We start from the raw sequence: 22677 nt of genomic DNA, 5'->3' as shown, positions 1-22677 counted from the left end.
CACCTACTGATTCAATACACGTTTCATCATAGGTATTATTTGATTCATTGACTATATGATCAATAGTAGTAATAATGTTCACTTGTGCTTCATTTTCCAATCAAATTGTCATTATATTCCTTAGTAATATTGTCTGCCAATGCTCTTTTTATTTTACCGACAATTACTACTATCTATTATCACATGATTTTTACAGAGGCAACAGTTCTGGCACGTTGATAAGATATGATTTATAATGTTGGTGCAGCAGTAGGCCCTTCTTTTCTTTACTGATTTCATTCGAATGCTAACACCGGAAAGATGACAATAAGATCTATCAACAGCTAACATGTTACCAGAACCATTAGCTAGAAGTTGTCCATCTTCATCAACTATTATTTTTAAGTTGGCATTCTCTTTGAGCACTAACTTCTCTGGAAATGATACTTTCACATATCCACCTTTTGAACGATGAAAATTCTTGACTACTCCAAAGGAATTTAACTCCTCACTGTCATCACAACGTAGGCACACATTCCCAATAAGATCACCACCACTACTTGTCCCATAGTTCAAATATAACTCTTTGTCAGCATTCAAGGCAACATTGACTTTATCATGTGCACACACTTTCTTCGAATAATTCATTTTCACGTCTTTTTTAAAAATATGTTTAGGTGTTTATCCCTCCAATGGTAAAAAATGACTGATTTAACGCACGTAATAAACTCGATAGTCTCGATAACCTTCCATGGAGTACCACTGGGAAAGCCACTCCCATTATAAGAGCAACCATAGAGTACGTTTGCTACACCCGCAAGCATGCTTAGTGAGAGAAAAATACAAAGTCGACCTGGGGGGATTTTCCGGCGAGTATGGTTAGGTTAGGTTAGACTAGATTAAGTTAGGTAAAGTCAGGTTAGGTAAATTAGGATAGGTTAGGTAAGTTAGGTTAGGCTAGGTTAGCTAGTAACCAGATTTCCAGTGTTAAGTTAGGTTAGGTTAGGCTATATGACGTTTTGGGCGGTGAAGTTAGGTTAGGTTAGCAGTCATACGTGTGCGTAATTCTGCTAGCCTAACCTAACCTAACTTAAACGCAACGCACTTACTCTATCCTAACCCAACTTAAATCTGGAGAGATGATTACTAACTAAACTAGCCTAACTTAGCTAACCTAACCTAACTTACCTAACCTGACTTTATCTAACTTAACTTAATCTAGTCTAACCTAACCTAACCATACTCGCTGAAAAATCCCCCCCAGGTCGACTTTGTAGTTTTCTCTCACTAAGCATGCGTGCGGGTGTAGGAAGCTTGCTGTATTGCGGCTTATATAATGGGAGCGGCTTTCCCAGTGGTACTCCATGGTAGGTTATCGAGACTATCGAGTTTATTACGTGCTTTAAATCAGTCATTTTTTACCATTGGAGGGATAAACACCTAAACATATTTTTAAAAAAGACGTTAAAATGAATTATTTGAAGAAAGTGTGTGCACATGATAAAGTCATTGTTGCCTTTAATGCTGACAAAGAGATATATTTGAACTATGGGACAAGTAGTAGTGAAGATCTTATTGATAATGTGTGCCTACGTTGTCATGACAATGAGGAGTTAAATTCCTTTAGAGTAGTCAAGAATTTTCATCGTTCAAGAGTGGATATGTGAAAGTATCATTTCCAGAGAAATTAGTGCTCAAAGAGAATGCCAACATAAAAATAATAGTTGATGAAGATGGGCAACTTCTAGCTAATGGTTCTGGTAACATGTTAGCTGTTGATAGATCTTATTGTCATCTTTCCGGTGTTAACATTCGAATGAAATCAGTAAGGAAAAGAAGGGCCTACTGCTGCACCAACATTATAAATTATATCTTGTCAACGTGCAAAAACTGCTGCCTCTGTAAAAGTAATGAGATAATAGACAGTGAAATTGCTGTTAAAATAAAAAGAGTGTTGACAGACAATATTACTAATGAATATAATGACAAATTGATTGGAAAATGAAGCACAAGTGAGCATTATTACTGCTATTGATCATAAAGTCAATGAATCAAATAATACCTATGATGAAACGTGTATTGAATCAGTAGGTGACATTCCCAGTGGAAATTGCATATGACTCAAAATGGATGAATGATTATTCTAGAGGTTATGAACTAAGAGAAGCGAGTAACTCTAGTGTCAAGAGAGAGATAACTCGATTAATTATTTTATGAAACAGATTTAGAATGTTCAATGTTGTTCAATGATGTTAATAATGTAAAATAATGTATGTAACATATTTTTATGTTGTTACTTCAATAAAAATATTTTATGCATTACTTTGTTATATTTCTATTATCTTAGGGAACGTTAGCATGTTAAGCACCTAGAATGTTTATTAAAAAGTTGGAGATTTTTCATTTTCTTTGAAAAAAAAATTTGAATTGAACTATAACTTTTTCTTTTCTCTACAAAAATTCAGAGGAGAAATTTAAATTTCTTTGTGTCTTTGTGAAATTATGAACTGCAGAGGAAGATTTTTATTTTTCTCTGGAGAAATTAGAATTGAACTGTAAGTTCTTTAATAAAATTCAGACTTGAGTTAACTTTTCATGATCAACGTGTAACTTTTTTTATCTTCTAAGAAAAATTTAGAACAGTAATTTTAAATTTTTCCATCTCTTTGAGAAAAATCTGAACTGAAGTGGAAAATTTTTATATTTTCTTGAAAAATAGAACTGATCTGTAACTTATTTCTTTTCAGATGGATAGTTAAGAAAAGAACGTGAACTTTCTTTCACATCAATGTGAAAATTAGTTCCTGATATGTCATTTGAGAAGTATTGCCTGGTGTTGGAGAATTCATAAAAGTAGTAAAGTAAAGTTATAGTGAAAGGGATGAGTACTTCAACTTGTAAAATGGGTTTAGGTGGGAAATTAAGAAAAGAACTTTTTCTGAAATGCGTTTGAAAAGTATTGCTTGGTTTTGGTGCAATCAAAAGCTGTAAAGTAAAATTGTGGGTTAAAAGGATGAGTAAAATGGGCTTAGGAGTGATATTAAGAAAGGAACTTGTTGTGAAATGTCTTTTGAAAAGTATTGCTTGGTGTTGGAGCATTCAAAAAGCTGTAAAGTAAGGTTTTGGGTGTAAAGTATGGTTACTTCAACTTGTAAAATGGGTTTAGGAGGGACATTAAGAAACAAACTAGTTCTGAAATGCCTTTGAAAAGTATTGCTTGATGTTGGGCATTCAAAAAGCTGTAAAGTAAAGTTGTGGGTGAAAAGGATGGGCACTTCAACTTGTAAAATGGGTGTAGGATTGACATTATGAAAAAAACTTGTTCTGAAATGTATTTGAAAAGTATTGCTTGGTGTTGGGGCATTCAAAAAGCTGTAAAGTAAAGTTGTGGGTGAAAAGGATGGGAACTTCAACTTGTAAAATGGGTTTAGGAGTATTAAGAAAAAAACTTGTTCTGAAATGCCATTTGAAAAGTATTGCTTGGTGTTGGAGCATTCAAAAAGGCAGTATAGTAAAGTTGAGGGTGAAAAGGGTGGGTACCTCAACTTGTAAAATGGGTTTAGGAGGGACATTAAGAAAATATCTTGTTCTGAAATGCCATTTGAAAAGTATTGCTATGTGTTGGGGCATTCAAAAGCTTTTAAAGTTGTGGGTTGAAAAGGATTGGTACTTCAATTTGTAAAATGGGTTTAGGAAGGTCATTAAGAAAAGAACTTGTTGTGAAATGCATTGAAAAGTATAGCTTGGTGTTGTGGCCTTCAAGAGCTGTAAAGTAATGTTGTGTGTGAACAGGATGGGTACTTCAATTTGTAAAATGGGCTTAGGAGGGACATTAAGAAAGGAACTGGTTGTGAAATGCCTTTTGAAAAGTATTGCTTGGTGTTGGGGTATTCAAAAAAGCTGTAAAGTAAAGTTGTGAGTGAAAAGGATGGGAACTTCAACTTGTAAAATGGGTTTAGGAAGGACATTAAGAAAATAACTTGTTCTGAAATGCCATTTGAAAAGTATTGCTGGGTGTTGGAGCATTCAAAAGCTGTAAAGTAAAGTTGTGGGTTGAAAAGGGTGGGTACTTCAACTTGTAAAATGGGTTTAGGAGGGACATTAAGAAAAGAACTGGTTCTGAAATGCCTTTGAAAAGTATTGCTTGGTGTTGTGGCATTCAAGAGCTGTAAAGTAATGATGTGGGTTGAAAAGGATGGGTACTTCAACTTGTAAAATGGGTTTAGGAGGGACATTAGGAAAAGAACTTGTTGTGAAATGCCTTTGAAAAGTTTTGTTGGGTGTTGGAGCATTCAAGAAGGAGTATAGTAAAGTTGTGGGTGAAAAGGATGGGTACTTCAACTTGTAAAATGGGCTTAGGAGGGACATTAAGAAAATAACTTGTTCTGAAATGCCTTTTGAAAAGTATTGCTTGGTGATGAGGCAACCAAAAAGCTGCAAAGTAAAGTTGTGGGTGAAAAGGATGGGAACTTCAACTTGTAAAATGGGGTTATAAGGGATATTAAGAAAATAACTTGCTCTGAAATGCCTTTTGAAAAGTATTGCTTGGTGTTGATGTATACAAAAAGCTGTAATGTAAAGTTTTGGGTGAGAAGGATGGGTACTTCAAGTTGGAAAATAGGTTTAGAAGTGACATTAAGAAAGAAACTTGTTGTGAAATGCCCTTTGAGAAGTATTGCTTGGTGTTGGAGCATTCAAGAAAGAGTATAGTAAAAGTTGTGGGTGAAAAGTATGGGTTCTTCAACTTGTAAAATGGGTTTAGGAGAGACATTAAGAAAATAACTTGTTCTGAAATGCCATTTGAAAAGTATTGCTTGGTGTTGAGGTATCCAAAAAGCTGTAATGTAAAGTTGTGGGTGAAAAGGATGGGTACTTCAATTTGTAAAATGGGGTTAGGAGTGATATTAAGAAAGGAACTTGTTCTGAAATGTCTTTTGAAAAGTATTTCTTGGTGTTGAGGTATCCAAAAAGCTGTAATGTAAAGTTGTGGGTGAGAAGGATGGGTACTTCAAGTTGTAAAATAGGTTTAGGAGGGACATTAAGAAAATAACTTGTTCTGAAATGCCCTTTGAAAATTATTGCTTGGTGTTGGGGCATTCAAAAAGCTGTAAAGTAATGTTGTGTGTGAAATGGATGGGTGCTTCAACTTGTAAAATGGGTTTAGGAGGGACATTAAGAAAAGAACTTGTTGTGAAATGCATTGAAAAGTATTGCTTGGTGTTGTGGCCTTCAAGAGCTGTAAAGTAATGTTGTGGGTGAGAAGGATGGGTACTTCAACTTGTAAAATGGGTTTAGGAGGGACATTAAGAAAGGAACTGGTTCTGAAAGGCCTTTTGAAAAGTATTGCTTGGTGTTGGGGCATTCAAAAGCTGTAAAGTAAAGTTGTGGGTTGAAAAGGGTGGGTACTTCAACTTGTAAAATGGGTTTAGGAGGGACATTAGGAAAAGAACTTGTTGTGAAATGCATTGAAATGTATTGCTTGGAGTTGGGGTATCCAAAAAGCTGTAAAGTAATGTTGTGGGTGAAAGGGATGGGTACTTCAACTTGTTAAATGGGTTTAGGGAGGACATTACGTAAAGAACCTGTTCTGAAATGCCATTGAAAAGTATTGCTGGGTGTTGGAGCATTCAAGAAGCAGTAAAGTAATGTTGTGTGTGAAAAGGATGGGAACTTCAATTTGTAAAAAGGTTTAGCAGGGACATTAAGAAAGGAACTTGTTCTGAAATGCCTTTTGAAAAGTATTGCTAGGTGTTGGGGCATTCAAAAGCTGTAAAGTAAAGTTGTGGGTTGAAAAGGATGGGTACTTCAACTTGTAAAATGGGGTTAGGAGGGATATTACGTAAAGAACCTGTTCTGAAATGCCATTAAAAAGTTTTGGTGGGTGTTGGAGCATTCAAGAAGCAGTAAAGTAAAGTTGTGGGTGAAAAGGATGGGAACTTCAACTTGTAAAATGGGTTTAGGAGGGACATTAAGAGAGGAACTGGTTCTGAAATGCCTTTTGAAAAGTATTGCTAGGTGTTGGGGCATTCAAAAACTGTAAAGTAAAGTTGTGGGTGAGAAGGATGGGTACTTCAAGTTGGAAAATAGGTTTGGAAGGGACATTAAGAAAATAACTGGTTGTGGAATGCCTTTTGAAAAGTATTGCTTGGAGTTGGGGCATTCAAAAAGTTGTAAAGTATAGTTGTGGGTGAAAAGGATGGGAACTTCAACTTGTAAAATGGTTTTAGAAGGGACATTAAGAAAGGAACTTGCTCTGAAATGTCTTTTGAAAAGTATTGCTTGGTGTTGAGATATCCAAAAAGCTGTAAAGTAAAGTTGTAGGTGAAAAGGATGGGTACTTCAACTTGGAAAATGGGTTTAGAATGGAACATTAAGAAAAAACTTGTTCTGAAATGTCTTTTGAAAAGTATTTCTTGGTGTTGTGGTATGCAAAAGACTGTAAAGTAAAGTTGTGTGTGAAAAAGATAAGTACTTCAAGTTGGAAAATAGGTTTAGAAGGGACATTGAGAAAATAACTTGTTCTGAAATGCCTTTTGAAAAGTATTGCTTGGTGTTGAGGTATCCAAAAAGCTTTAAAGTAAAGTTGTGTGTGAATACTATGGGTACTTCAACTTGTAAAATGGGTTTAGGAGGGACATTAAGAAAAGAACTTGTTGTGAAATGCATTAAAAAGTATTGCTTGGTGTTGTGGCCCTCAAGAGCTGTAAAGTAAGGTTGTGTGTGAAAAGGATGGGTACTTCAAGTTGGAAAATGGGTTTAGGAGGGAAATTAAGAAAGGAACTTGCTCTGAAATGACTTTTGAAAAATATTTCTTGGTGTTGAGGTATCCAAATCTGTAAAGTATAGTTGTGGGTGAAAGGATTGGTACTTCAAGTTGGAAAATGGGTTTAGGAATGACATTATGAAAGGAACTTGTTCTGAAAAGATATAATAAAGCCATAAAAAGTATTAAAAAAATGGAGCGGGGGCTCTTTGGGGGGCCCGGGGAGGTTGTTTGGGGATCCGGGGGCCCTTGAGGGCCAGGTGGTCCTTTGGGAGTCCGGGGGACCTTTGGGGACCGGTGGAGGGCCTTTGGGGGCCCCGGGGAGGGCCTTTGGGGGTCTGGGGGCCCTTTGAGGGCCGAATGGTCTTTTGGGAGCCCGGTGGACCTTTGGGGACTGGGGAGGGCCTTTGGGGTCTGGGGGCCCTTTGAGAGCTTGGGGGACCTTTGAGGACCGGGGGCTTCCTTCGGGGGTCCGGTGAGGGCCTTTGGGGGTCTGGGGGGGCCTTGAGTGCCGATTGGTCCTTTGGGAGCCCGGTGGATCTTTGGGGACCGGGGGAGGGCCTTTGGGGGTTCGGGGGCCCTTTGGGAGCTTGGGGGGACCCTTGAGGACCGGGGGCTTCCTTCAGGGTTGGGGTAGGGGGATCGGAACCCTTAGGGGTTGGGGTGGGGGGATTGGAACCCTTTGGGGTTGGGGTAGGGGGATTGGAAGCCTTTTGGGTTGGGGGACCTTTGAGTACCAGGGGCTTCCTTCGGGGTTGGGGTGGGGGGGATTGGAACCCTTTGGGGTTGGGGTAGAGGACCTCACAACACTGTTCAAATGGAACTTGTGTATTATAAGGACCACAGAGTTTCACCCTCAAATCCTCTTCTAAAATCATCTTTTAAATCAACTTTTAAAATGTCTCTAACTGTTTCGCCGAAATAATTGCATAAAATGACTAGAACGGTTTCGCCCAAATAATTCCTAAACGTAATTTCAGCGTGTTCCTTTTGTTTGGCATCTCTGCGCTGATACATTTCAAATTATTTGTAAACCCTTTCGTGAATCAATCTCTTCATCGCTAAGATCTAAACCTTCGCTCGGAGACAGTTCTCTTTAGAAACAACAAATTAATTCACTTTCGTGTCAAATCAATTCTCTTTAGAAACAACAAATTAATTCCCCTTTCATGTCAATCAATCAATCATGACATCATCTGTCATGTGTGATCTAAACTTTGCCTCGGAAACAATTCTGGTCGAACTCCAAAGACATTAATTAACTTGACGTCATCTGTCAGACATTAATTAGCTTCCCCGGAAACAATCTATCTCCTAATTCTGGATCATAACATTCGCTGAGAGCGTGCCAAAAACACACCTGGAGAAAGAGACCATGGAGAAAAAGGTCATTGACCCCATCAACCACGTGTTCTCCCTAGGGAGGCTATGCCCATATTTGGTGTTAAAAAAGTTGTAGGTGGCAGCACATGTGTTCTCGTGGGAGTAGCACCTCCCCTTCTACTGTCGAGTTACTTACAGTTCATTACCACTAACTGTTTGATAAATCTTCATACACAGATATCTGGTAGCAAAGTAAGAAATAAAGACCAACCGTTTGTAAAAAAAATAAGGCTGAAAATAATATAAAACTTTGCAGGAAATCAGTCTGGAAATAATTATCGAATTTTTACTTTTGGCTATAATATGCAAATTTTTATGAATCATGTTTTGGGGTCGCTTCCGTTTTTATCTACTATTCCCCGAATTTGAATATAATCAATAGCTTAATTTTTTCTCATTAAGAAGGGCAGAGGGGAGGGGCTGCAATTTTTACAGTAAGAATATTATATTTAGGAAAAGCTTGAAATGGCAAATCCAATTCTACCATAATTTTTTCAGTTCTTTTGTTTTTATCTTAGGATTAGCCTACATACAGGGTTAATAATTGTTCAAGCATTAAAAGCTGTGGAGATAGGCCTAGGTATTTAAATAAAATTTCCAACACCCTAATTTGAGCAGAAGATCTATTCCGTAAAATTTCGTTTACTTAATAACTTTCGTAGACCGTAAAAAGATCCTAGACTGCAGTTGAACCAATCAATCAAGCATGGACACCCGCCAAAAATATTTCAGGGGGGAGGGCACTAGAGTAGCACTGAGGAGGGGAGGAGGAGAAGGGAAATACATTTGAAGAAGATGAATGGTTATATGCAAAATAAAATTCTCATAGAAAAAAGGAAAGTACTTGATTTTTATGTATTTCTTGAAGCAAAATTCAACAAACTTTTAAATGGTGGAGATTCATGGCAAAAAAGATCAACTCCCTTCATTCGTACTTATGTATAATACCACCAATACTTGAGAAGTGAAGTTAGGTTAATCCAAATGAAAAATATCAAAACATGATGAAAATATAATACTTTAGAAACAAATTTGGGCTGTATATTTGCACATTAAGGGTGGGGGGTTGATTGTAACATGACTTAAACTAACCTAACAGCACAACTTGTGTTTTGATAGCTATTCTTTGAGCAAAAATTATTTTTTTGTATGTAAAAATGGTATTTTCAAACAAAATCTGCCAACAAATTTGAAAACTGCCAAGTAGCATTGCTACTTTGCTACCCCACTTTTTGGACGGCGGGATAGGGCCCTCACAACAAGTTCTTGAGGGGATACTACTTACGTATAAGAAGGGGGTTCCTCCTCCTTATCACCTCGCTCTATACGCTAAATTTTTAATTTTGTCTCAATTCTTTAACAAAGACTCCTGAAACACAAGGGTCGTTTAATTAGAATAATAAAAAGCTGTTTTTTAAAGTACTAAGAAACTTTAGTGTAAAAAGCGGGGGCGTATGGTAGGGGGTAACCCCCATCATATACGTAGTGATTTCTGTCCGTTTTATGTTTTAATGTAATTCAATACAAACACGTAAATAAAGTTGGGGAAATACGCTGGAGCTTAGTTCCCAATGTGTTCTCAGCCCTGAAAGTCTCATCTTAATACTTTAAGCCATTCCTGAGAAATTGCTCACACACTCTTTTGGCAACATAAATGAACATTTGTGGACATTGTGTGTTTTGATTTAGTGGAACATCCACCTAAATATTCCCTGGAAGTTTTACCCTAATACCCTCAAAGTATTAGTAATATTTGCTGCAGTAGTAATAGTAGCAATGGTGGCAACATGCCGATAATACCTTTTTATTAGTTCAACATTTGCCTCTAAATGCCCTGAAAGTTTCAACTTTATAGTGTAAGACGTCCCTTTTGACGATCCATAAACTAATATTCCGTTTCGGTTTTGTTCAGTAGCCTCTTATACATTCCCTGAAAGTTTCACTTTAACACTCTTAGCTGTGGTAGTAATAACATTGAGTAGGAGTACAATTAGTAGCTGTGTGTACATAGCTTATCTTGTTTCTTTTTCAACATCCCCCTCAAAATACGCTGGAAGTTTCAAGTTAATGCTTAGTTCCTGTTACATTGCTGATACATCCTTTCGACGACCTGCATGCATGTAGTGTGTTTTGATTAGTTGAATAATCCAGTTGAACATCCCCTTTAACATGCCCATAATTTTCAACTTAAAACTCTAAGCTGTTCCTTAGAAATTTGACAACCTGTATGCACATATTTGTTTTAATTTAGTTCAAGTTTCCCTTTAACATTTTCTGAAATTTTCACCTTACTATCGTTGGCTTTAGCGGTAGTCGCAATAAGAATAGTATCTGTAACAACAGTGGTAGTAGTAGCAGTAGCGTGCACATATCGTCTTTAGGTCAACTGAGCATCCCCTCGACATTCTCTGAAAGTTCCAACTTAATACCTATAGCCATTCAAGGGAAATACTCTTTTGAAACCTGAATCCACATAGGGCTATAGGAGATTAGTTTATCCCCAAAAGCAATGTTACTGGACCTTTCAACGATGAACAAAATGGTTATCGCAAAATTTTGATCGGATGTATTTTTGGAAGAAGTTGCGTGGGCTGGTGGTGGGTTGGCCTCCAATCGCTTTTGACACTTGAAAAGGACACTAGAACTTTCAGTTTCGAATCGAATTAGCCTTTTCAGTGCCTTGTTGAAAAGAAAAAAAAAATATATTATGCCCATTTCACTCTTTACCTTACAGCGCATTAGCAATGAGTGCTTCCTATAATGAGATATGTTTAAAAATTGTTATTTTCCTTTAAATTTTTTCATTGGAAAGCTGTAAACTTTTTCTAGAAACTAGATTTACAATATGTTCTTTTGGAGTAGGCCAAAAAATATAATCCATTTACAATAAGACCATCTTTATTTCTGTCTGTCAATATAAAAACCGAGCTTAATAAATATAGGTTTTGTTCTCCTTTTTTCCTTTGTTATTCATTAATTATTTTGGTTTTAGGGATTTCCAATTGCCTGGAACAGTTAAGAGAAACTGACTGCGTATTTGACTCATCTGATGAAATATGGAAAAACTGGATCTCTTTGGTATCGCTGCTGTTAAGCAAGGTAATTGGTATTATGGGTGGTTGAGCCAATTTTCTGCTTGTTTGTGCTACTTTTGCTCCAAAATCTGGACCATCGATACAATTCCCCTCTTATTTACGCTACTTTTACTTGAAAAACAGATTGATGAAACTATGAAAACTAACTATTATCGGTTAAGAAGATTTTTCAAAAAGAAACATTTCCAAGCTTTGGTCTTGCTAATGATGCTTTTCTATTACCTTTGTGCTATATGATTGTAACTTAATCCAGAATGACCAAAGAAAAGATAAAACATTTATGGTAAAAGTTTCTATAATGAAGGGTTATTTTACATTTACAAATTGACTGCAGCTGGTATTTTATTCTATTGGTTCTGTAGGCATACAAATAAGTGCTGGAGAGTGCTGGCGAAGCTGTTAAATACGTTCTAGAAAGAGAGAACATATACTAAGGGGATGTTTGGACACTTACCAGTAGGGTACTAATTTCGTTAATATCTGAAATCATGAGTCATCGTTCACTTAAAAGAGGGAGAAGATCTAGGTTTATCCCCATTTATACCTTGCAATTAAGGCCGACAGGGTTTATCCAGAGCAAAGTCTAGGGATTGAAGCTCCCCCAAGAGAATTACTACTACTACTAACAACTCACCGCAGCACCAAGCCACCTGAGACCAAAACATCTATGCACGCTCCTCTTCCGTCCCAATCTATTCAAAGCCTCCCTCTTTACATCCTCCTTTGAAGTTCCCATTTCCCTTAAGTCTTTCCTCATGACATCCTTCCACTCCAACCTCGGACGACCTGCTTTCCGTTTAGCCCATGACGGTTGGCCAAGAAGGACAATCTTCAGCAATCTGTCATCCTTCATCCGCGGAACGTGCACAACTTCAAGAGAATTCTTGTGGTCCAAAACTAGTTCTCTATCGAGTATAAACAAGTAACGTATCATCAAGTTCACATTATTCAGAATTTCAATTCAAAGTTTGTACCTACAAGTGTATGTACTGGTTTTAGTTAAAAACAATGAAATAACTTGTTTGGTGCTCTTAATTCAAACAATAGACTTGTTCTTTATTAACGTAAAGTATTTAACTTTGTTTAACTGAAAGTTTTAAGCCATTTTTTTTTTTACTGTTGAGAAGAAACAGAAATTATAAAAGGAATTAAAAAAGCATAAATTTTGTAAAGTATGTCAAGCATTTCAACTTTGGTCAAATCTTTCCTATCTCTACTTTATCACACTTGTATCTATCAAAAGTCGCTCATTCTCTAAGTTCCCCCACTATTTGTTCCAAAGTATGAAGGCGCACTAGATACTAACTATACTCTTTAAAAGCATATGCTAAGTTATACCATAAAGTTAGGGAGTGATTTGGGGGTTTTCGAATCTTCTATGCAAGAATAGTTTGTTTTTACTTTAAAGAGATTGCCGACTTTTATTATGATTCACTAAAAAAAAAGGTTTTTTTCGCAAAACTGAAAATGAAGCGTTCATTCACTAACGAAATAGCCAAAATTGGACGTAATTTCACATTCAAACAGAGCGTGATGAAACAAGGGCTACAAGAAGTGGGTAAAAAAAATCCAACAAAAAGGCTAAAAAGTGTTGGTATGATTTTTCTGATGAAATTTAAGCAATAGCCTACCATTAGGAAAATGAAAAATTAACCTTTTCCACAACTATGTCAATCAAGAGAAGGGATTTCACCCTCTTCCTGAGACGAGGGGTAGCAATTTTATTTTTCTGGATGTAGTTTAAACTCATCATTCAGAAATTGGGCAGATTCCTATATGCTAACAGGGAATACTTATAGTTCTCTCGAAGGCTTTAAATGTTTCATTTAGGAAGGAAAGGGAGGGTCAGACAATGGTAGCAACATTTATACAACTTTGCCTTTTCCCCCTTGAACTGGAACCAACTGGGCAAAAAAGAAATTACCACAAAAATTGTTTGATCTAAAATTCGACATTATAAGCAATTTACTGGAGAAACTATGGGTAAACTTTTGAGATATTTAATGGATATAATCACCTTAATTGGCAAGAAAAATGCTAGGACCTGAGCCCTATGAAAGACAACGATTTGGCATTTTACATTAAAATTACCTCATATAATCTATATATGTATCTACATGTATGTAATTTATATGTATATGATCTAAATTAGCCCTATGAAAGGACACTATTTTACATTTTACCTTCGAGTTATCTGATATTATCTATATATGTAAAAGGCAAATGTTTGACAAAAAAATTATTTTAAGACAGCGAAATTTTTACTAAATGAATATTTTGGCTCTATATTGAAGAATCATCATTAGCAAAACACAGATAAATATAAAATAAAACTTACAACAAAACACGTGACAATTAAAACAATATGAGCATCATCACTTCAAGATAGTTCAATCGGTACAGAAGAAAAAACACAAATTAGGGGAATTCATAAAGACGTTTAATAAAAAACAAGTTTTTTCCAACTGGAAGTAGAGAGCAATGCCAAACTTAAAACGAGCAAATTTTTCCGGCACATTAGGGGGGTTGCCCTTTCCTCAAGACTAACCCTTTACGCCAAAGTCTTAACGTTCTTTAACAATACTTCTGATCCATATTCAACAGCCCTTGTGTTTCAAGGGCCGCTCTTAAAGAATTGTGACAAAAAATTAAAGTTTCTATAGGACCAAGTCACTCCTTACTTACAGTTTTTGCCCCAAAATTCTGATTTTATATTTACATTCGGTGTAAATAGGTCAACTTACGACATTTTTTTCTCCAACTTTCGCCAAAATCGTTGTTTATACATGCAAATTCCAGACACGTTTCTATTCATCGTTAATCTTAAATTACCTTTTACCTTACCTTAAACCTTAGTTCCTCCTGTGCCTCCAGAGATACCTAGAGCATCCACGAAAAGTCTCCAGTCATCTCGGAGGTGTCCTGGAGCTAGTACGTCTTCCCATTCGGGCTGTAGGAACGCATGTACATTCGACAAGCCTCTTCTGTGTGAACGTCTCTGGGTGTTTCTAGGACGGCCTCGTCTTCTTGATCCTTCAGGTTGCCAGAAGAGGATGGAGTTTGGCAAGCGATTTCTGCCCATCCTGATGACATGCCCAAGATAACGCCACCTACGTTGACGGATAACTCTTAAAATTAGCTCTTAAAAATTTTAAAATCAACATATAGAAGAATATGTACATGTTGATCCCCTTACGAGACTAAAGCTAAAATCGGAATGGTCCAAAAATACAATCAATGGGAGGCGGGAGCTCATAGGTTCGCTATTAATAGCGGCATAATGAAATAAAAAGCCTCAAGAATTAGATACGGGATACCAAAACCTATATAGTGTTTTTTATTGTTTTTTGTGGGACGTTAGGTAGGGAGGTGGTATCTCAAAAATTTGTCTTCAATTACTTACAACATAATCGCCGTACCCCGCGAGCAAATTTTTAAAGAGGAATTTCTACATGGTTTTTAAGATTATTATCTTTTTACTATACCCCTTTGCCGAGCAATGCCAGGTAGTAAAACAGTAGGTAATAAGATGGTAAAGTGAATTTCTTTTTTCGCTGTCCCTTCCCATTTTAGCTTTGAGTATTTATGCTCAATCCTCATTCCAGTATCAACATGTACATACTCTATTGATGTCTGTTGGAACATTTAACAGCTAACTGTCTTTACTTTTTAACTGCTTGGTACACACCCTCTCCCCATCAAGTGGAAGAGCGCATGCTCATCTCATCCCAGGATCGGGACAGCTGCGCTGCTACATATTATGTAAATCAGTATTTCAGAATAAGCTTGTCCTATGGCTGAGTGATACAAAATGGCCAAGCTTTCAGTCCTTTAGCCAGTTCTGTAAAAACCAGCTTTGTCTAGCTCTCAACTTGCGTTTTATAACGTTATTAAAAATATAATTTGTATCAATTTTATTTGGTTATAACAGGCTAATAAAATGAATAAGGGACAGACTCGTTAGTTTCTTTCTGTGGCTCAAAACCAAATTAAAAAAAGCAACGGAAAGTGGAACAATAAGTAGAAGGTATTTAAAAGGGATTTGAATCCCATCTACGTCTTCCTCTAGTAAAACAATAATAGAAAGAGAAGACAATCTTAACAGTGAAAGCAGCTCAACTTTGACCAAATTAATTAATAAACGTGATCCAATTAATGGTCTAGCCTCAGCTTTGGCTCATATTTGTGACAACCCATTTCAACGAAGAGACTTGTTTCCACTTCGACTAGAGGGAGAAAATTTGAAATAGAATCATCAGAATGTTCAGACATTTTTAAAACACATTTAGGCTTGTATTTTTACACAAGTTTTTAAACATCATTTTCCCCACAGGTGGTTTTTGAGGAAGGGTTAAGGGAGCACTCGCCCCAGGTGCAAAAATTTTAAGGGCGCACATTTATAATCATTTTGTGGTTCATGAAATTTTATCTTTATTAAAATAAAGTAGAGATTATAGTTAGCAGACAATTACTTATTTACTGTAATACTTATATTATAATATTTAATACTAACTGCAAGTGTAAGCAAATTGAAGTGGCCAGAACCACCACTGCTTTCCCCTGAAGGATAGCCCCTGCCCATGGACTATCTGGATGTCGACCCCATCCTGCCCACCCAATAAAAATTTTGGAGCTACGTCGCTGCTGTTGTAGCAATAGTACAAAAAAAACCAGATAAATGCTACCATGGTCGAAAATTTGTTAGATAAAAAGTATCAAACAGTACGTGGTAACGAACTTTTAGTAAGGAACATCATGGCTTAATAGTAGCCAAAACTCTAAAAACGGAAATTATATATCAAAAGAATTGACTTACTATACGGATTCCAGGGGAGTAGCTCCAGAAATTTTATTGGGGGGGGGGGGGGCAAGAGGGTTACGAATCCGGATGGTCAAGGGGCATGGGCTATATAATAGTTTTTTCTCCAAATTATTGGGGGGGGGCCAACTCCCCCTCCCCCAAAATGACGCCCTTGGCTAATCCCAAATATTAAATATTCTTTAAGTTATTGTTACCTATCAAAGGCTTCAAGCCTGAGAAAAATTGTAAGGTTTGTAAAAAAAGAGAAGAAAAATGTTCCTAAAAGGCAAATAATCTGAATGACAATCACACCATTAGATTCAGCTAGTCAGAGAACACTATTCACTTTTGATACATTCAATGACATCTAAGCTCCGTTTTAAAAGTTTTGCTTACTACTGAGCCGTATCACTTGTTTTTTTTATTGTTTTTTTTTTTTATTACGCATATTTTATTAAGTATATGATGGGGCTGTCCCCTTATTAAATAAAAAGCAATTTACGTTAAATGTTAAAAAAACGAGCCACGTTCTCAGGCTCGTAGCCTTTGATGAGTAATACTAAACTTAATAAAATTTGTATATTTAGAATCAGCATTATAAGCCCATTCTTTTGATACATTTATTGACATCAAAATTCCGTTTTTAAGTTTCGATTACTATTGAGCCGTATCGCTTGTTTTTTTTCTTGTTGTTTTTTTTTATTACGTATATGTTATTACGTATATGAGGGGGTTCTCCCCTTAGTCAATACCACGCTCTTTACGTTAAAAGTTAAAAAAAATTTAATTCACAAACCCATGAATCACAAAGGCCGTTTAATTAGAATAGATAGCTCATTTGAAAGCACTAAAAAAAACTCTAGCGTAAAGAGCGAGATATTGACTTGGGGGAGAACCCCCTCATATACGTAATAATTTCTGTTCGTTTTAAGTTCTAATGTTGCTTCTTACTTTCAGTTGAAATTTTTTTTTTTTAATTTAATTTCTGATCGTTTTTTAAATAATGCTTGTAAATCCGGCGCCCTCTTCATAGAAATGTCCCTTACCCCAAAGAAACATCCTCTACGGAAAGATTCTCCCGAGTAACCCTCTACTCCAGCCCCCCCCCCCACCAGAAAAAAACCTTTCCTGAAAATGTCTGTATACTTCCCAATAACCAATACAATATGTAAGCAATGGGCAAAGTTCATAACTGACAGCCCTTCCCCTGGGAACTGTGGGGGATTAAGTCATCGTAAAAGACATATTTATTAGATTTTCGACTATGCTGAACAAATGGCTATCTCAAAATTTTAATTGGGTGACTTTGAGATAAAAAAGAGCGCGTGAGGGGGCCTAATTGCCCTCCATTTTTTTCGTCCCTTAGAAAGCGCACTAGAACTTTTAATCTCGGTTCTAATGAGCCCTCCTACGATATTGTAGGATCACTGGGCCAATACGATCACACCTTTGGAAAAGAAAAGAAAAAAAAAAATAAACACACATTCATGATCTTTCTTCTGGCAAAAAATGGAAAATTCCACATTTTTGTAGATAGGAGCTTGAAACCTCTACAGTAGGGTTCTCTGATACGCTGAATAAGATGTTGTAATTTTCATTGAGGTTCAATTACTTTTAGGGGGTTTTTCCCCCTTTTTTCGAAAATCAGCCAAATTTCCTCAGGCGCGTACCTTTTGATGGGTAAGATTAAACTTGATGAAACTTATATTTTTGAAATCAGAATTAAAATATGATTCTTTTGATGTATCTATTGGTATCAAAATTCCGTTTTTTAAAGTTTCGGTTACCATTGAGCCAGGTCGCTCCTTACTTACAGTTCGTTACCACGAACTGTTTGAAAAGATTAGTCACTTTTTGTTTCAAATAAAATAGCCTGAATAGCGGTTAGTATTTCTGAATCAGTATTTTTTGGAAAAGAGTTTACACTGGACATTTTCGAAGAAAATATACTTTCAATTTTTTGTACACTATTTACCGAGGACCTATACTTCAGGTATGTGTCCAGCCATGGGTTTTAGCTATGGGTGCAAACATGAAAAGTAAAGAACATATATTATCTCAGACATTTATCAGATAAACCAGTCAAGGAGTCTGGCTCTAAAATAAATGCAATGACATGACCAAGAGCAAAAGCTTATAAATTAAGCAAAATATAAATATATAAACAATGTAAAAATGATTTTTCTCTTTTTGAAGAGGGAGCTGAGTTTGGACTGTAAATATTTTGTACGTAGTTTTATAGCAGTGGCCAAAAACTTCTGATGAAGAATTTAGACAATGGTGATTCCAATGGTGCTCTTTCCATTTGCATTCGGTGCATCCATATGTTGGTTTTCCTTAGAGGTCTTTACTGTTAAGATAACCCCGAAATAAAAGTCACCATTCCTGCCAATCAGCATAGTCACCAAACTGATGAGTCACCAAAACAAATTGATATATTATCTAAGACGTTTATCAGACAAACTATTCGAGGAGTCTATTCTAGGAGTCCGGCTCTAAAATAAATGTAACCAATAGGCCCAGAGCAAAAGCTTAAAAATTTCCAAAAAATAAATATGGCTATCAACAAAAATATTTAAAAAGGATTTTCTTCTTTTTGAAAATGAGTGAATATGTAAAAGTACTAATATATAAAATATAAAAATATATAATGTATACAAAAGATTTTCTTCTTTTTTAAGATGAAGGAATATGTCAACAACAATGGCCTATAAAAAGGATTTTTTTTTTTCTTTTTGAATATGAAGTCGGAGTCTTATAGCTGTAGCCAAAAACTTCTGGTGAAGAATCTAGGCAATGGTGATTCCAATGGTGCTCTTTCCATTTGCATTCGGTGCATCCATAAGTTAGTTTTACTTAGAAACTTTTAGTATTAAGATAACCCGAAATAAAAGTCACTATTCCTGCGAATCAGCATAGTCACCCTAGTGATGAGTCACCATAAAACTGGAAATTTCAAGTTTTTCTGACCAAAAAGTTTTTTTCAAAACAAGTCTAAAAATTTCTGTTGTTGTGGCTGATGGTTTGCTCTCTACTAGGAAGCAACTATTTTTCAACCATGATGAAACTTTTTAACCGAACTTAAGATAATTGGAAATTATCTTCCTGACCTTGTTTGATTTTTTTAAATCATCTTTTTCGAGGCCTCATCTCTTCTTCTTTATACAATACGAAGTTTCTATATGTCAGGAGGATCAATTCACCTTTACTCATCCTCGAAGTGCCATATAAAAATTATAAGACATTCTAAATATTTTTTTTATAAGTAATAGACATTTTGTTGTGAGCTTGTTTATGTGATTTTTACTCCAATTTTTGTAGAAGCTGAAGATACATCCTCAAATGATAAAAAAGATCTTTTTGGAAGTGCACAACCCATGTTATTTATGGAACTTGAAGCCAATCTTTTTGCTGGATCTCCTAGCTTACCTACATTTTGTCAACATACTTCTGACTTACTTAAACGGGAGTCGAAAACTGACGGAGTCAAAGGTATGCTTCAGATTTTCTGATCCTTCTCTGCGTTTTTATCTGTCCAAAATGAAATATTGTATCTTAAACTTCCTTTTAAGCTTGGCGGGTCGTCACAGATAGGTGTTTTTTGTATTTGAGTGCGCTGACTTCAATTGAAAAGAAATGTTTAATAAATAATCGTCCCGGATTGTTTTAGTTTTAAGATATGATATTTTGTATTTTCTCTATTTCCAGTTATAAAAAAGAAAGTAAAGTGCGTCAAATGAAGCTAAACCAGTAACTGTGTCCTTTTTGGCCACATTCAGCCCTTGGATCGGTATTTTTTTTAGAGTTACCATAATTGTTCCATATTGTATTAAAAAAGTATTATAGTTGTTATAGGCGAATTAAGTTCTCGAGACTTGATTGGCTTTTTTTCTTGCAACTGGTAAAATTTATCCTATTAGTTTTTTATCTGCCTTAAAGTCCTTCATTCTTTCACAAAAAAAAATCAAGTTCACAGTTTTCTTCTGGTAAAAAACAGGTAGGAAACTGCGTCAGTATACCTCCTTTCTAGAACTAAGATGTTTGGAAAATATGAAACAGACATTTGGAAGATTCTACTAAAAAGAGCTTTATCAGAAATCTGTTATTTGCTTGTTACATAGATCCTTTATTGCTTTGACTACCCTCGACTCGACAAGCTGTTTATACATAGTGTGAAATTATTTAAAATACTACACAGTATATAAAAGATGTGGAAAATTATTTGATATGAATATAATTATTCTATGTGAAGAAATTACGTTAATTGACAGAGTTAGGGTGTTAACATAGTAGTATTATAGTACAGTGATAATTTTTAAAACAACCCAAGCTCAGGTAATATTGATGTACAACCTTATGCTTGAAAATTATAAATTATAGAATAAAGAAAGGAATAAAGAGGAATACCACGAAACTGGCTTATTGTAAATTAACTCCTAAGTTTAAAAGTCTTTCAAATTGAAGTCTTAATAATTTTTTCTATTAAACATTATAAGAACTTGAGTTGTGCACCAAATAAAAAAGGGCTTAAAAATGTAAGACTGAGTAATGTATTTGAAGTGAATTTTGTGTTATTTTAGTTCTCCCTGCTGTAATGCAACACCACACTAATATCAGCAAACAAGGAAGTGGATTACCTAGCATGCCAGGCCTTACAAGAATATGTTTAAAAAAAGAAATGAATTTGAATTATCAAGTTGAGATGTTTAGTTCAAATTGTGTATTTGCTGAGAATAATGTGGAAAAAAAAGAGGTTTTTCATATTGGAGAAAAACCTGTTGAACGTGCCACTTGTAAGAAAATATTCCAGCGAGAAGTCCACCAATCTAAACGTCACAGAACTAATACTAGAGAAAAAATTTTCGAATGTGATATATGTAACAAAGTTTTACTTCAGATTTCAGTTTTTCTTATCATCAAAAAACTCATACCGGAGAAAAGCCTTTCGAATGTGATAGATGTGAGAAAAGGTTCCGCCAAAAACACCACCTATCTGGTCATCAAATGACTCACACTGGAGAAAAACCTTTCGAATGTGATAGATGTGAGAAAAAATTCAGTCGAAAATCTACAGTATCTGAACATCTGAGAACTCACACTGGAGAAAAACCTTTCGAATGTGATAGATGTGAGAAAAAATTCTGCCAAAAAAACCACCTATCTAATCATCAAAGAACTCATACTAGAGAAAAACCTTTCGAATGTGACATTTGTGACAAGCGATTTACTTCAAATGCCAGTTTTTCTTATCATAAAAAAACTCATGCTGGAGAAAAACCTTTCAAATGTAATATTTGTGAGAAAGGTTTTACTTTAAGTCTAGGTTTATCTGATCATGAAAGAATTCATACTGGAGAAAAATCGTTCGAATGTGATAGATGTGAGAAAAAGTTCCGCCGAAAACAGCACCTGTCTATTCATCAAAGAACTCATACTAGAGAAAAACCGTTCGAATGTGATAGATGTGAGAAAAAGTTCCGCCAAAAGCCGCACCTGTCTAATCATCAAAGAACTCATACTAGAGAAAAACCTTTCGAATGTGATAGACGTGAGAAAAAGTTCCGCCAAAAACACCACCTATCTAATCATCAAAAAAATCATACTAGTGAAAAACCTTTCAAATGTGATATATATGACTAGCGTTTTACTTCAAATGCCAGTTTTTCTTATCATCAAAAAACTCATACTGGAGAAAAACCTTTCGAATGTGATTTATGTAAGAAACGTTTTACTGTTCATGACAGTTTATATCGTCATAAAAAAAATCATACTGAAGAAAAGCCTTTTGGATATGATATATGTAAGAAATGTTTTACTGTTAGTGACAGTTTATATCGTCATAAGAAAACTCATACTGGAGAGAAGCCTTTCAAATGTCCTATATGTGAGAAACCTTTTCGCCAATAACACCACCTATCTGTTCATCAAAAAACTTATACTGAAAAAAAGCCTTTCGAATGTGAAATATGTAAAAAAAACGTTTTAGTTCAATTTTTGGGTTATCTTATCATCAAAGAAGTCAGTCTGAAGATAAACCTTGTGTATATGTCAGTATGTAAGAGTGAAATATGTTCATGTCAAAATTGTCAAAGAATTCTTGCTAGAGAAAAACTTTTCCATATACTTAATTGTTTTCTCAGGAATATCCTTTTCTGCAGCACATATGAAAACCTATTCCGTCTTCGTTTTATTTTTGTATTCTTTTTGTTCTTTTTCTTTTCAAATATTTCTTGCAGGTTGAATAAAATAATCCAATTTGCTAATTTTGCTCTCGTTTTGTGGTTTATCTCTCCCTGCTGTTTTGGCTGAATTTACTACCTTTTCTACTACCATCTTCTGGTTGCTTTAGGTTCCTTAGACGTCAGTTCGTCCTGAAGTATCGATTTACTCTTTTTCATGGTTATCGATCCTGCCGTTCTCCTTTTTGTCTTTTTTACCTGTAATCTCAGAGTTAATACGGGTTATAACAGGGCGGATTTTTTCAATTTCTAATGTATTTTTTATTTCTGTCACTTAAGTGTAAAACACTTTTATAACAGTTTTCAATAATTAACCTATCTTTTTGGGACAAAATCATGCTCCAACATATTCGCTTTTGAACATAGCGGGAGTTTTGGGAGACATCGCTTCCAAAAGTTGCTCTCCTCAGATTTCAA

At 35.6% G+C, this 22677-nt stretch overlaps 1 protein-coding gene across 2 annotated transcripts in view; it reads left to right on the top strand.

Annotated features, from left to right (window-relative positions):
* Positions 1-11112: 11112 nt before the first annotated feature.
* LOC148945815 (uncharacterized) overlaps positions 11113-22677 on the top strand; it is a 31323-nt gene continuing 19758 nt past the window's right edge. The window contains exons 1-3 of one of the 2 annotated variants that reach the window (XM_089098509.1): positions 11113-11224; positions 19343-19513; positions 20602-22123. In XM_089098509.1, the coding sequence (XP_088954635.1) occupies positions 11182-11224; positions 19343-19513; positions 20602-21029 (642 nt within the window). In that variant the 5' untranslated portion in view covers positions 11113-11181 and the 3' untranslated portion in view covers positions 21030-22123. Of the gene's footprint in view, positions 11225-19342; positions 19514-20601; positions 22124-22677 lie in introns of those variants that run through there. The other variant, XM_089098510.1, reaches the window with a different exon arrangement.

The sequence above is a fragment of the Artemia sp. Qi Xiang Cuo genome, chromosome 12 (assembly GCF_049724085.1).
Source record: "Artemia sp. Qi Xiang Cuo chromosome 12, ASM4972408v1, whole genome shotgun sequence".
NCBI lineage: Eukaryota > Metazoa > Arthropoda > Branchiopoda > Anostraca > Artemiidae > Artemia > Artemia sp. Qi Xiang Cuo.
Note: the sequence above shows the minus strand (reverse complement) of the source record. Positions and strands in the feature narration are given on the sequence as shown.